Here is a 13486-nt window from a genome sequence, read left to right on the forward strand (position 1 = left end):
CATTGTTTAAATAATAAAACAATAAAATAGATTCAGTGCAAAAATATGGATAAAAAGTTGGATAAATACTTGAAGTGAAAAAGTTTACAGGGCTATAGGGAAAGAGCAGGGAGTAATTGGATATCGCTACCAAAGAACCGGAACAGGCATGAAGGGCCAAATGGTCTCATTTTATGCTGTATTATTCTATGATTCTCTGACTCCATACAAGTTCATTCTAAATTTATCAGCATCTGAAAAGAACCAAGAAAGGTTCTTGTCAGACAAAATGTCCACATCCAAACTATGAACTCATCTTTACCGATACTGATGGATCAGCTTTGTATTTTAAGCATGTTCTGTTTTTATTTTAGATTTCCAGCATTTGCAATATTTTCTTCTTTTTAAGATTCACAATTTTTAGGGAACAATTTGGTAACGCAGGTAATCTTGTTTGTTGCAAAATATTTGAACTTTTTGAAAAAGAACGGGCGATGTTATGACACCATTTCTAAATTGCATATTTATTTTCAAACGTCAAAGGAGAATTTTTCAGTCAGTTACCTAGAATGGTTTGGAAGGGGAAATGTTACTGAAGTGGTGGCAGAAAATATAGGTGCCTTTTAAAACTTCTTACATTAGGGATGTTGGTATTGCAGCACATTTGCATGTGCAAATACCTTTTTGCAACACTTATTAAAAGCAAATATCGATCTGTAAAATTATGAATACTAAGGTGCAACAATATTACATTTTATATTAAATCAAGCCTACACAGTACCATTGAACATTAACTCTAACTTTGGTGGAGGTGGGAGAAGAGTGAGAATTGTTTAATACTGCATTTAGATATAATACATCTAACTGAAACACTTTTCAAGGAAAACAAATAGTAAAAAGGGGAAAGTTAGAAAAATATTCACATAGAATTATGAAATATATTACAGCAGTGGCTACTGAGGGAAATAATAAACGCATGAAGAAAAATATCAGAGCACAGAGAGGAGCGTATAAATGGCATTAAAGAGTTCCAATGTGGGACCCAGCATTAGCAGAAGCATATTGAGATGAATAGCCTCCCTCTAAAAAAGAAAGATTTGCATTAATATAGTGCCTTTCGTGACCTCAGAATATCCCAAAGGACTTCACAGCCAATGAAGTGCTTTTGAAGTGTAGTCGCTGTTGTAATGTATGAAATCTACACTAAAGTTTCTATGAATCTATGAACTGCTTCTTGGAATAGCACAAACTTGAATTTCAATGCTGGCAGCTAAGGGGTTAAAGCTATACTGGAGGCAGAATTTGCAGTACCAGCTTAATTATCTTAATCACTGACTTAAACAAAGTTTATTTTTTCCATAATACCATTCCAGCAAATAGACCTTCAAGAGGTCAGCACATCTCCAGTAATGGTGTATTGGACCATTATTGATTTAATCTGCATTAAGTCTTTCTGTCTGAGTAGTTGCCTGCTGTGATGAAAGAATGGTGTCATGTTGAATTAGCTGCATTTAATAATGATTGCCAAAACATTCTTCCATTCCACACCTATCAGTAGAGGGTATTACTATTTACTTGAATAGACATATACAGAATTCTATGCTTCAAAGCATCTGAAGATTTCTTGTGCCCTCCACCAGTAGAAGATCACTCCCAGTGCTAATGTGTCTAAATGCACTGAGAATAATCTTCTGGTGATGGAGGAAACAAGAAATCTTCAGATGCTTTAAAGTACATACCTCTACATTGCACATCTTTTTAATAGTAACAATCGTCAAAGTAATTGCAGTTAATAGAAGCAGTCTTTTCCTTTCAGATGTGATATTAAATGGAAAAGCATAATTTAGTTAAATTCCTCAGCACCTTCATAGTAATTGTGAGAAAATTTCTAACATTTAATACAATTATTTTGCAATAATTTTTACAGTGTGTTAAACTGTTCAAATGAAAACATCTGACAAATTGTTCATTAGCATTGCTGAAACCACTTAACTTCAACTGTAAAATGATTAGGTTAGAACTAATATGTTTAAGCTCCATGACCTGACAACTTTTGCCTTAGAGAAAGTAAATTCAATGTATTTTTAAAATAATTGCAGTTGGAAAATTCTCCCATCCACATTTTAATTTTTTATCTCCTCAGTACTTCCCTCACCCAGTCATAACATTCAGCACAATGACTTAATCATGCTGATTGCACAAGGGTCAAACTAATGATTTCAGCACTTTGAATAAGCAAAGCACCACAATTCTCAATAGTACGGACTGTAAACAAGTAGGTTGGGGGACCGTCTCTTCCTCCTTCAGTTTCAACAGAGGAGCTTACTCAGTATTTTGTTGTGTTTTAAATGCTTCAGTGGCAAAGATTGTACCAAGAATGATCACAGGTGTTCAGGGATTAGAGAACTATGTGCCTTTGTACCAGTAGTATTGCACTTGTCTGTGATTCCAGGTAGGAATAGTGAGTGAAGTACATTTATGTATCTGGTAAGAACATTTTTTGTATCTTGTACCCGATGCTGTAATGGAATGCATCTGATTCCACCGTGTAAATGTGCATTTGCCTGCTATTGTATTTATGCTCTTTGACAGTCCTGGTAATCTTGTGATGACTATGAATATCCATTTCCTGGTGGGTTAGTGAGGAAGATAGATATGTCTGTGTTGTTAGGGGTGTTTGCACAGCAGCCCAACATTAGGTTGAGTCTATTGTTCTGGTAACACATATAATAATGTTTCTCAACAGTTATCTAACTTTTATACTATTTGTCTTATCTTTGGAGCTGGTGTCCCTGTGGGAGTAACTGGAATAGCCTTTTGCCAAACTAGAACATGTACTTCCTACTCATTTACATGCTTAACCTACTGCTCTAATCAAAAACAATTTCAACAAACTTTACTTCTCAGCAATTAAAAGGGAATCAGAAATTGATTGTTTTAAGTTATATTGTGAGCATATATTAGACTTAAATATACACTCCCATATAGTACAGCTTGAAGCTCATGGCTCAGATTGAGAGAGAGAACCTGTGTATCTCTTCTTTCCCTCCCTCCCCCATCATGTGTTAGTATACCAGCTTCTGTCTCATCTGTGGCTCACATTTTGTTAGTTGGAGCAAGGGGAAATTAAAAAAATTTCTAGCAAGCATCCTCATTAAGGCTGTTTGTAGTTAAGTATCTGTTACTGTTAAAAGCTGACTTATTGTACAGTCATTCATCTATTACATCTATATTGATTAGTGCAAAGTTGTACCAGGTCACACTTAATCTGATTTTACAACCAATGTTACAAATTACAACTGCCATGCATTGACTGAATTCCACATAAAACTTAGTTAAATCGCTAAATTGGTAATTTTAATTAAGGAAGAAAGACATTCTTCAATTAGTATGTCTGACCAGAAATTGTATATACTGGTCTTTTAAACTGTAATCTTATTTACAAATGCCTATCCTGTAATTATAATTGGTGAGAAATACTCTACAGTATCAGTGGTTCATCTTGGTTTAGGTTATTATCTAATTATTTCTAAAGTATTACAGTGTCAACCTTAAGGTTTGCTTTTATTGGTGATAAAAAACATGACACGATTAATATCTAATGCAATTGTATACAGTGAAGATTGATTTGATTTTTAGAAAAAAAATCAATTATTTGAGGTGGTTGCATTGCCTATTTAGGTGAACACAGATTGGAAATCTAAGATTAAGCATTCAGGTGTTTAGGTGCTGGAGTACTTTATTTCTTTCAGTACAGTGATGGTGATAGTCTGTCTCTGCTCAACTTATTGGCTTGTTTCTTTGCACTATGTACTCAGATTAAGGCCACCCAATTTTCAGGTGGCTTATAACTGAAATTAAAACATGTTGGAATGTTCCTTACTAAATGGCTCTCTTGCTAAATATTTATAATTGAACTTTAGAACAATACAGCACAGGAACAGGCCATTCGGCCCTCCAAGCCTGCGCCAATCTTGATGCCTGCCTAAACTAAAACCTTCTGCACTTCCAGGGACCGTATCCCTCTATCCCCGTCCTATTCATGTATTTGTCAAGATGCCTCTTAAACGTCACTATTGTACCTGCTTCCACCACCTCCCCCGGCAGCACGTTCCAGGCACTCACCACCCTCTGTGTAAAGAACTTTCCTCGCACATCCCCTCTAAACCTTGCCCCTCTCACCTTAAACCTATGTCCCGTAGTAACTGACTCTTACACCTTGGGAAAAAGCTTCTGACTATCCACTCTGTCCATGCCGCTCATAACTTTGTAAACCTCGATCATGTCGCCGCCCCCCCCACCTCCGTCGTTCCAGTGAAAACAATCCGAGTTTATCCAACCTCTCCTCATAGCTGCCCTCCAGACCAGGCAACATCCTGGTAAACCTCTTCTGTACCCTCTCCAAAGCTCCACGTCCTTCTGGTAGTGTGGCGACCAGAATTGCACGCAATATTCTAAGTGTGGCCTAACTAACATTCTGTACAGCTGCAGCATGACTTGCCAATTTTTATACTCTATGCCCCGACCGATGAAGTCAAGCATGCCGTATGCCTTCTTGACTACCTTATCCACCTGCGTTGCCATTTTCAGTGACCTGTGGACCTGTACGCCCAGATCTCTCTGCCTGTCAATACTCCTAAGGGTTCTGCCATTTACTGTATACTTCCCACCTGCATTAGACCTTCCAAAATGCATTATCTCACATTTGTCTGGATTAAACTCCATCTGCCATTTCTCCGCCCAAGTCTCCAACCGATCTATATCCTGCTGTATCCTCTGACAATCCTCATCACTATCCGCAACTCCACCAACCTTTGTGTCGTCCGCAAACTTACTAATCAGACCAGCTACATTTTCCTCCAAATCATTTATATATATTAGCTCTGTTATGTACTCTCAGTTCTTTGACTTAAAATATATGAAAAAATATTATCTTTCCAAGGCATTGGGAAAGTAAGATTAAGTTGGATGCTCTCATTGTAGACCAAGAAGTATCTTTTGACCTTGTCTTTAAGCCTTCACATTCCTGCCTTTGTGTGTAAATGCCATGAAGAAAATCTTTTCATAGTCAAAGAATAGACTTGACCTACATTGACCTCTGATCCTGGCTCTGCCTTTTTTATGGCAGCTGTTATGATCTGAATGCTTCAGATACATTAGCTGTCAGGTAACACCCAACACCAAATGTTTATCTTTTCTGTGGATGATGCAGAATGTCTGACATACACATTCTCATGCTGAATATACAAGGGCACCCAATGTTTTGGAAATTTACATCATAATAGAGAGGGTACGATGTATTTGATTTTTTTTAATGCTGCTGTCGAGGATCACTGTTAACTGGCTATAAACATCATATTATTGGGCAATACATCTGGGGTGAAGAGTTCCTCTGTTAATGTTACAAGATTAGTTCTGCCACAGATACCTTCTCTGCTTCAGTGGGACCACTCTCAGCAATTTACTTCTGTCGGAGTTGACTCAAAATGACTTACATCATCCTGTTCGATAGTGTATCCCAAAGACATAATAATAGTATTCCTTTATGATCTTGAGTGGATATTTGTATCTTTCACATATATGTTTCTTCAACTTCTGCAAATGCGGACCTATTAAACATTCGGTGAGATGACACTAGGTATAAATTGATAAACTACTTTATTTCAGAGCACGTGAACATACAGAGAAATAGTTTTAATCAGATTTACTTATTTTAATCGATACACTTGGCCTTCCTGTAATAACTGAAGTCAATGGAGATCAGAACGAAAGTACTCCAGTGTAAGGAGTCATGACCTACCATAAAGGAAGATGGTTGTGGTTGTTGGAGATCAATCACTTCAGCCCCAGGACATCGCTGCAGGAGTTCCTTAGGGCAGAGTGTTAGGCCCAACCATCTTCAGCTGCTTCATCAATAACCTTCCCTCCATCATTAGCTCAGAAAGTAGGTGGTTTGCCGATGATTGCCCAGTGTTCAGCTCCATTCATTAATCCTCAGATCATGATGAAGTCCACGCCCACGTGCATCAAGAGCTGTACAATATCTGGATTTGGACTGATTAAGTGACGCAACATTCGCATCACATAGGTGCAAGGCAATGACCATCTCCAACAAGAGAGAGTCCATCCACCTTCCATTGACATCCAGCACCATTACCATTGCTGAATCTCACACCATCAACATCCTGGGGGTTACCACTGACCAGAAACTCAACCGGAGAGACTGGTTGAGTGGATGCCCATACCTGTAAGATCCAAGGAGACACCCATCCCGCTGAGGAGGAGGAGGTCAGAAAGCTAGGTTGTCTCTCTAAAGGGAAACAATGGAAACCTGAAATAGGGTGAAAAGAAGAGAATTTTTAAAAATCTTCTAGTCAGACTTTCTGGCCATATTTTTAACAGTAATTATCCTTCTTGGATTTATTACTGTTCTCTGCTAAGCTCAAAGGATCTTCCATTGGCTAAGAACGGATCTTAAAATTCTAAGGAGACTTCAGTCCCAATTTGTTTATTGGACAATCTATGTGGAATTCATGGGGTGAGGGGTAGCCTGGGAACACCCCAGACGTGCCTCCAAAGTTGGCCCTCAATGTAATGGGGGGGGCATGCCTTATGAGTGCCTTTCCCCCACCCTGCCAGAACAATTTAGAAGGGAACATGTGAGGGGAAGAAACCCAGTTGATCCAGGGTCAGTCATAAATTGCAGCTTCCCTATCCCCATCTGGATTATGGCAAAGTTGTAACCCTCCCATCTGAATTTTGCTCCTATTATTTTCTTTGTTTTGAAAAAGTGTCTTATAAAAGGTACTTCACTAAAGTTTATTCAAGTGCCTTGCTTAACAAAAGACAATGACCCCAATATTTACAAGTGGGGGAGAGGGAGTGGGAGAGCCTGGTTGCCAGAAGGAAGCCTGGAACTCCCAGACAGATGGAGGTTTCGCTGAGTTTAATGACAGAACTTTTGTATCATTTTTTGCTCCACCTCCTGGTCGGAACCCGGTTTGGTTGGCAGGTGGTTTTTCATTTTAAACCACCACCCGTGCCCATGTCCCTCTTCTGCCCATCGTGCGAGGATTAATATCAGCCCTAACACTACTGCTTTCAAAGGTGGGGTTTCCTTTTATTGTTGAGATGTTTTTCTTCTCCCCTTTAAATATGCCACCATCACCCCTCTCCTCAAAAAACCAACCCTTGAACCAACTGTCCTTGGAAACTACCACCCCATCTCCAATTTCCCTTTCCTCTCCAAAGTCTTTGAAAATGTTGTTGCTTCCCAAATCTGTGCCCTTCTTTCCCAGAACAGCATGTTTGAATCCCCCAGTCTGATTTTCACCCCTGCAACAGTACTGAAACGGCTCTTATCAAAGTCATGAATGACATCCTTTGTGACTGTGACAAATGTAAACTATCCCTCTTCATCCTTCGTGACCTGTCCGCAGCCTCTGACACAGTTGACCACACCATCCTCCTCCAATGCCTCTCCACAGTCGTTCAGCTGGATGGGGCTGCTCTTGCCTGGTACAATTCTTATCTATCTTGTTATGACCAGGTGAGAATGAGGTCCAGGGCTTTCCTCTCAGCCTTTTCCTGGTTTGGCCGTAACAGGGTTTAATTCTTAAAACACTGTGTTTTAGCTTCTCTCTCAGTGAGTCCTCGCTCACTGCTCTCTAATTGTAATGGAAAATAAATCAACCAGACAGGTTTCCTCAGATTTAAACAAGAAAGGTGTAAGTTTATTAACCTTAAAACTCTAATTCAGTTAAAACTACTAGAAATATACAACGCAACCACGCTAGCCTGCATACGCGATAAACACACACGCAAATAGAGACAGAGAAGGAGAAAGAATTAAAGGGGGGGGAAGGTTTGAAGCAATAGCTGGAGTTCAGTTACTGGTTTTGGATGGAATGTAAAGTCTTTGATTGCAGTTAAATTTTGCAGTTCTCGTTGGGGCCCAGTGCACACTTTCAAACTTGTTTCACTGGCCTTCTGCCTTGAGGCTTGAGTTACTTCCGTGGGTCCCTTAAACTTTGCATGAGAGAGAGAGAAAGAGACAGGGAGAGACCTTCCTTCTCTTTTGTCTTCAAATTGCAGTATTTCTTTCTGTGTGGCACAACTCAAACAACCCTCAGGTTTGCCAGCAGGTTATTCATGTGACTAGTTCCTTATTTAAAGCAGCCTCGCCTGCGAGATTTTGTGGATTCCTTCAAGCTCCAGACACTCTCAGTGGGCAGGGTGGGGGGGGTGGGGTTGTGGAATGCTGACTCAATGGCTGTCAATGTCTCTTGATCATCACCATTGACAAAAATCCATCTGGCTAATTGAATCAGGGAGTACTCCCATTGTCTTCTTCATGCAACTGTCTTTTCGAATGCAAATGTGCAGCCATGTTTTCAGCCACTGTTGTGGTCTTTTTGAACAAGTTATTTTAAGATCAGTAACAGTTTAAAAATAATGCTCCATTTGATGACATTAATATGTCTCATTTTTGGCAGGTGTGGTTTCTATCACAATCTAATTGTAGCCAGAGTATCATTTGCAATGACTTGTCTTTCCACTCCTGCACTGTTACCTCTCATGTCACCCCAAGGATATATCTTTGGTCCCCTCCTATTTCTCATCTACATGCTGCCCCTTGGTGACATCATCCGAAAGCACAGTGTTAGTTTTCACCTGTACGCTGATGACACTCAGCTCGATCTCACCACCACCTCTCTCAACTCCTCCTCTGATGCTAAATTATCAGGCTGCTTATCCAACAATCAGAAATGGATGAGCAGAAATTTCCTCCAATTAACTATTGGGAAAACTGAAGCCATAGTCTTCAGTCCTCACTGCAAACTCCGTTCCTTAGCTACTGACTCCATTCCTCTCCCAGAAACTATCTGAGACTAAACCAGACTGTTCGCAACCTTGGTGTCATATTTGACCCTGAGATGAGCTTCCAACCATACATCCGCACTATTACTAAGAACACCTATTTCCACCTCCATAACATTGCCCTGCCTCAACTCATCTGGTGCTGAAACCGCTGTTCTTCCCTTTGTTACCTAGCTGACGCTGCACGCCTTGCTGATGCTGCACGCCTTGCTGACGCCAACCCCCACCCCACCCCCACGTTCTACCCTCTGTAAACTTAAGGTCAAACAAAACTCTGCTGCCCATGTCCTTGTACGAAGTCCTGTTCACCTATCACCCCTATGCTTGCTGATCTACATTGGCTTCTGGTCAAGCAATGCCTTGATTTTAAAATTCTCATCCATTTTTTCCAATCCTTGCATGGCCTCATCCCTCCCTTCTCTGTAATCTCCTTCAGCCCCACAACCCTCCAAGACATCTGCGCTCATCTACCTCTGGCATCTTGAGCATCCCTGATTTTAATTGCTCCACCATTGGTGGCTGTAACTTTAATTACCTGAGCCCTCAGCTCTGGAATTCCCTCCTACCACATCTCTGCCTCTTGACCTAACTTTCCACATTTAAGACACTACTTAAACCTACCTTTTTGACAAAGCTTTTACTCCTCTGGCCTAATATCTTCTTATCTGACTTGGTGTCATATTTTATTTTATAACGCTCCTGTGAAGCAACTTGGGACATTTTATTATGTTAAAGGCGTTATATAAATATAAGTTGTTGTTTCATTTTAGTGATGCCCCGCACATGTAATCCATGGAGATATTTTATAATTCACCATTCTCATAATGTCACAAATACCTGAAAGCTTTTCAAAAAGGAAAATTTGAGATATGATATAACACAATCCCAGTCAGCAGTGAATACAACAAATATCCCTAACTCCTGAGGATTGTCATAACTAAGACACAACTTAAACATTTAGGACGAACCCAGTCAGTCTCAAGTTTGACTATTTTAAATCTTTCACTGATTAACTTTTTAAATAATCAGTATTAAACTTTAAACTGCCAGGAAGAATGTAAGGGCACATTTACATTCCTAATTTAGTTTTTTTTATTCATTCATGGTGACTGTATCCTACATTGTAAAGGATTGCGAGGAAATAGACAAAATGGCTGCATTTCCCAGCAAGAACCAAGACCCATGAAGTTTAAAGGAACTACCTGTTCTTTCAGCAAGCAGAGAAATACTGCTGACTGTGATGTTTGATTCACTGGGTGACTGTCATGTGACAAGCCCCTCGCAATCTGTGATTTTAAGGTGGTGTTTTTATCTGCAGCAAAGGAGAAGCAACTGGACTCTGACATGAGCAGACCTTAAGTGAGGGTCCCTCTCTCTCTCACCCTCTCCATTCCAGCTTGAAAGCTTTTAAATCCTACTTGTTGACTGACCACCTTTGCATGCTTCGGCTATAATCCGAAACCCCGTTGGAGGAAATTATCTGCATCACTATCTCCAAGAGACTCACTGAACCAGTCATCTACCTCTACAAACTCAAAGCATCAGGACCACTGAATTCAGCTAGAAGCCAGCCAAATCACCGAACTGTTTTTTATGGACTCTAACTCCACCAATCTATCTTTCCCCAATCTGTAACCTCTAGTGTGTGTGTGAGTGAAAGTTGGCACGTTTTGCATTATTATTATTAGTTTGGTTTAGGTACAATGAAGTTAACCACTTTCTTTGTTAACTCAACAAAATCTTTCTGATTGGTTCTTGTTACGATCATAGCAAGTATGTAATCAAACACCTACTAAATTGGCCAGTACATCCACTTTAAGAAATAATTAAATCTATTGTGGTCTAACAAGAAGAGGGAAACAAGGGAAGCCCTTCAACCCCTCGTCACTTTACTGTAATAATGGGATGTGGGTGTTGCTGGCGAGGCCAGCATTTATTGCCCATCCCTAATTGCTTTTAAGAAGGTGGTGGTGAGATACCTTCTTGAACCGTTACAGTCTTTGGGGCATAGGTACACCTACAGTGCTGTTAGGAAGGGAGTTCCAGGATTTTGACCCAGTGACAATGAAGGAACGGCAATATAGTTCCAAGTCAGGATGGTGTGTGGCTTGGAGAGGAACTTGCATGTGGTGGTGTTCCCATGCATCTGCTATCCTTGTCCCTCTAGGTGGTAGAGATCGCGAGTTTGGAAGGTGCGGTCTAAGGAGCCTTGGTGCGTTGCTGCAGTGCATCTTGTAGATGGTACACACTGCTGCCACTGTGTGTAGGGGGTGAAGAGAGTGAATGTTGAAGGTGGTGGATAGGGTGCCAATCAAGCAGGTTGCTTTGTCCTGGATGATTTTGAGCTTCTTGAGTGTTGTTGGAGCTGCACCCGTCCAGGCAAGTGAAGAGTATTCCATCACACTCCTGACGTGCCTTGTAGATGGTGGACAAGCATTTGGGAGTCAGGAGGTGAGTTACTCACCACAGAATTCCCAGCATCTGACCTGCTCTTGTGGCCACTACATTTATGTGGCTGGTCCAGTTCAGTTTCTGGTCTATGGTAACCCCCCAGCATGTTGATTGTAGTGGATTCAGCATTGATAATGCCATTGAACGTCAAAGGGAGATGGTTAGATTCTCTCTTGTTTGAGATGGACATTGCCTGCCACTTGAGTGGTGCGAATGTAACTTGCCACTTATCAGCCCAAGCCTAGATGTTGTCCTGGTCTTGCTGCATCTGGACAGGGACTGCTTTAGGATCTGAGGAGTTGGAATGGTGCTGAACATTGTGCAATCATCAGTGAAAATCCCCACTCCTGACCTTATGATTGAAGGAAGGTCATTGATGAAGCAGCTGAAGATGGTTGGGCCGAGGACACTATCCTGAGGAACTCCTGCAGTGATGTCCTGGGACTGAGATGATTGACCTCCAACAACCACAACCATCTTCCTTTGCGCTAGGTATGACTCCAACCAGTGAAGAGTTTTCCCCCTGATTCCCATTGACTCCAGTTTTGCTCAGGCTCCTTGATGCCATACTCGACTAAATGCTGTGTTGATGTCAAGGGCAGTCACTCTCACCTCTATAATTCAATTCTTTTGACCACATTTGGACAAAAGCTGTAATGAGGTCAGAAGCTGAGTGGCTTGACAGAACCCAAACTGAGCGTCAGTGAGCAGGTTATTGCTGAGCAAGTGCCACTTGATAGCACTGTCGATAACCCCTTCCATCACTTTGCTGATGATTGCAAGTAGACTGATGGGGCGGTAATTGGCTGGGTTGGACGTCCTGCTTTTTGTTTATAGGACATACTTGGGCAATTTTCCACATTGCCTGCTAGATGCCAGTGTTGTAGCTGTACTGGAACAGCTTGGCTAGGGGCATGGCTAGTTCTGGAGCACAAGCCTTCAGTACTATTTCTGGAATATTGTCAGGGCCCATAGCCTTTGCAGTATCCAGTGCCTTCAGATGTTTCTTGAAACTGGCTGAAGACTGGCATCTGTGATGCTGGGGACCTCAGGAGGAGGCCGAGATGGATCATCCACTCGGCACTTCTGGCTGAAAATGGATGCAAATGCTTCAGCCTTGTTTTTTGCACTGATGTGCTGTGCTCCCCCATTGTCGAGGATGGGGATATTTGTGGAGCCTCTTCCTCCTGTTAGTTGTTTAAATGTCCACCACCATTCATGACTGGATGTGGCAGGACTGCAGAGTTTAGATCTGATCGGTTGGTTGTGGGATCGCTTAGCCCTGTCTATCGCATGCTGCTTCCGCTGTTTGGTATGCAAGTAGTCCTGTGTTGTAGCTTCACCAGGCTGACACCTCATTTTGAGGTATGCCTGGTACTGCTCCTGGAATGCCCTCCTGCACTCTTCATTGAACCTGGGTTGGTTCCCTGGCTTGACCCTAATGGTAGAGTGGGGGATATGCCGGGCCATGAGGTTACAGGTTGTGGTTGAGTACAATTCTGCTGCTGCTTATGGCCCACAGCGCCTCATGGATGCCCAGTTTTGAGTTGCCAGATCTGATCGAAATCTATCCCATGTAGCACGGTGGTAGTGCTTCCAACGTGATGGTGGGTATCCTCAATGTGAAAATGGGACTTCATCTCCACAAGGACTGTGCGGTGGTCACTCCTACCTATACTGTCATGGACAGATGCATCTGCGACAGGTAGATTGGTGAGGAAGAGGTCAAGTAGGTTTTTCCCTTTTTTGTCTCCTTCACCACCTGCTGCAGACCCAGTCTAGCAACTATGTTCTTTAGGACCTGGCCAGCTCGGTCAGTCGTGGTGCTACCGAGCCACTCTTGGTGATGGACATTGAAGTTCCCACCGGTGGTGGGGGGCGCGGGTGCAGTAGATGGTAATCAGCAGGAGGTTTCCTTGTCCATGTTTGATCTGATGCCATGAGATTTCATGGGGTCTAGAGTCAATGTTGAGGATTCCCAGGGCAACTCCCTCCTGACCATACCAGTGTGTAGCCACCACTGTTGGATCTGTCCTACCGGTGGGACAGGACATACCCAGGGATGGTGATGGTGGTGTCTGGGACATTGTCTGTAAGGTATGATTCCATGAGTATGACTATGTCAATCTATTGCTTGACTAGTCTGTGGGACAGCTCTCCTAACTTTAGCACAAGC

The 13486-nt window shown here is 41.8% G+C and overlaps 1 protein-coding gene across 8 annotated transcripts in view; it reads left to right on the top strand.

The window, feature by feature from the left end:
- LOC137379560 (transcription factor EC-like) overlaps window positions 1-13486 on the top strand; it is a 203893-nt gene that overhangs the window by 104091 nt on the left and 86316 nt on the right. For 2 of the 8 annotated variants that reach the window (XM_068050560.1, XM_068050562.1), the window contains exon 1: window positions 2318-2431. The exons of 4 other annotated variants lie outside the window; for them this stretch is intronic. In XM_068050560.1, coding sequence (XP_067906661.1) covers window positions 2388-2431 — 44 coding nt within the window. In that variant the 5' untranslated portion in view covers window positions 2318-2387. Of the gene's footprint in view, window positions 1-2315; window positions 2467-13486 lie in introns of those variants that run through there. 2 more of the 8 variants (XM_068050559.1, XM_068050563.1) reach the window with 2 other exon arrangements.

This window comes from Heterodontus francisci, chromosome 18 (assembly GCF_036365525.1).
Source record: "Heterodontus francisci isolate sHetFra1 chromosome 18, sHetFra1.hap1, whole genome shotgun sequence".
NCBI classification, from domain to species: domain Eukaryota; kingdom Metazoa; phylum Chordata; class Chondrichthyes; order Heterodontiformes; family Heterodontidae; genus Heterodontus; species Heterodontus francisci.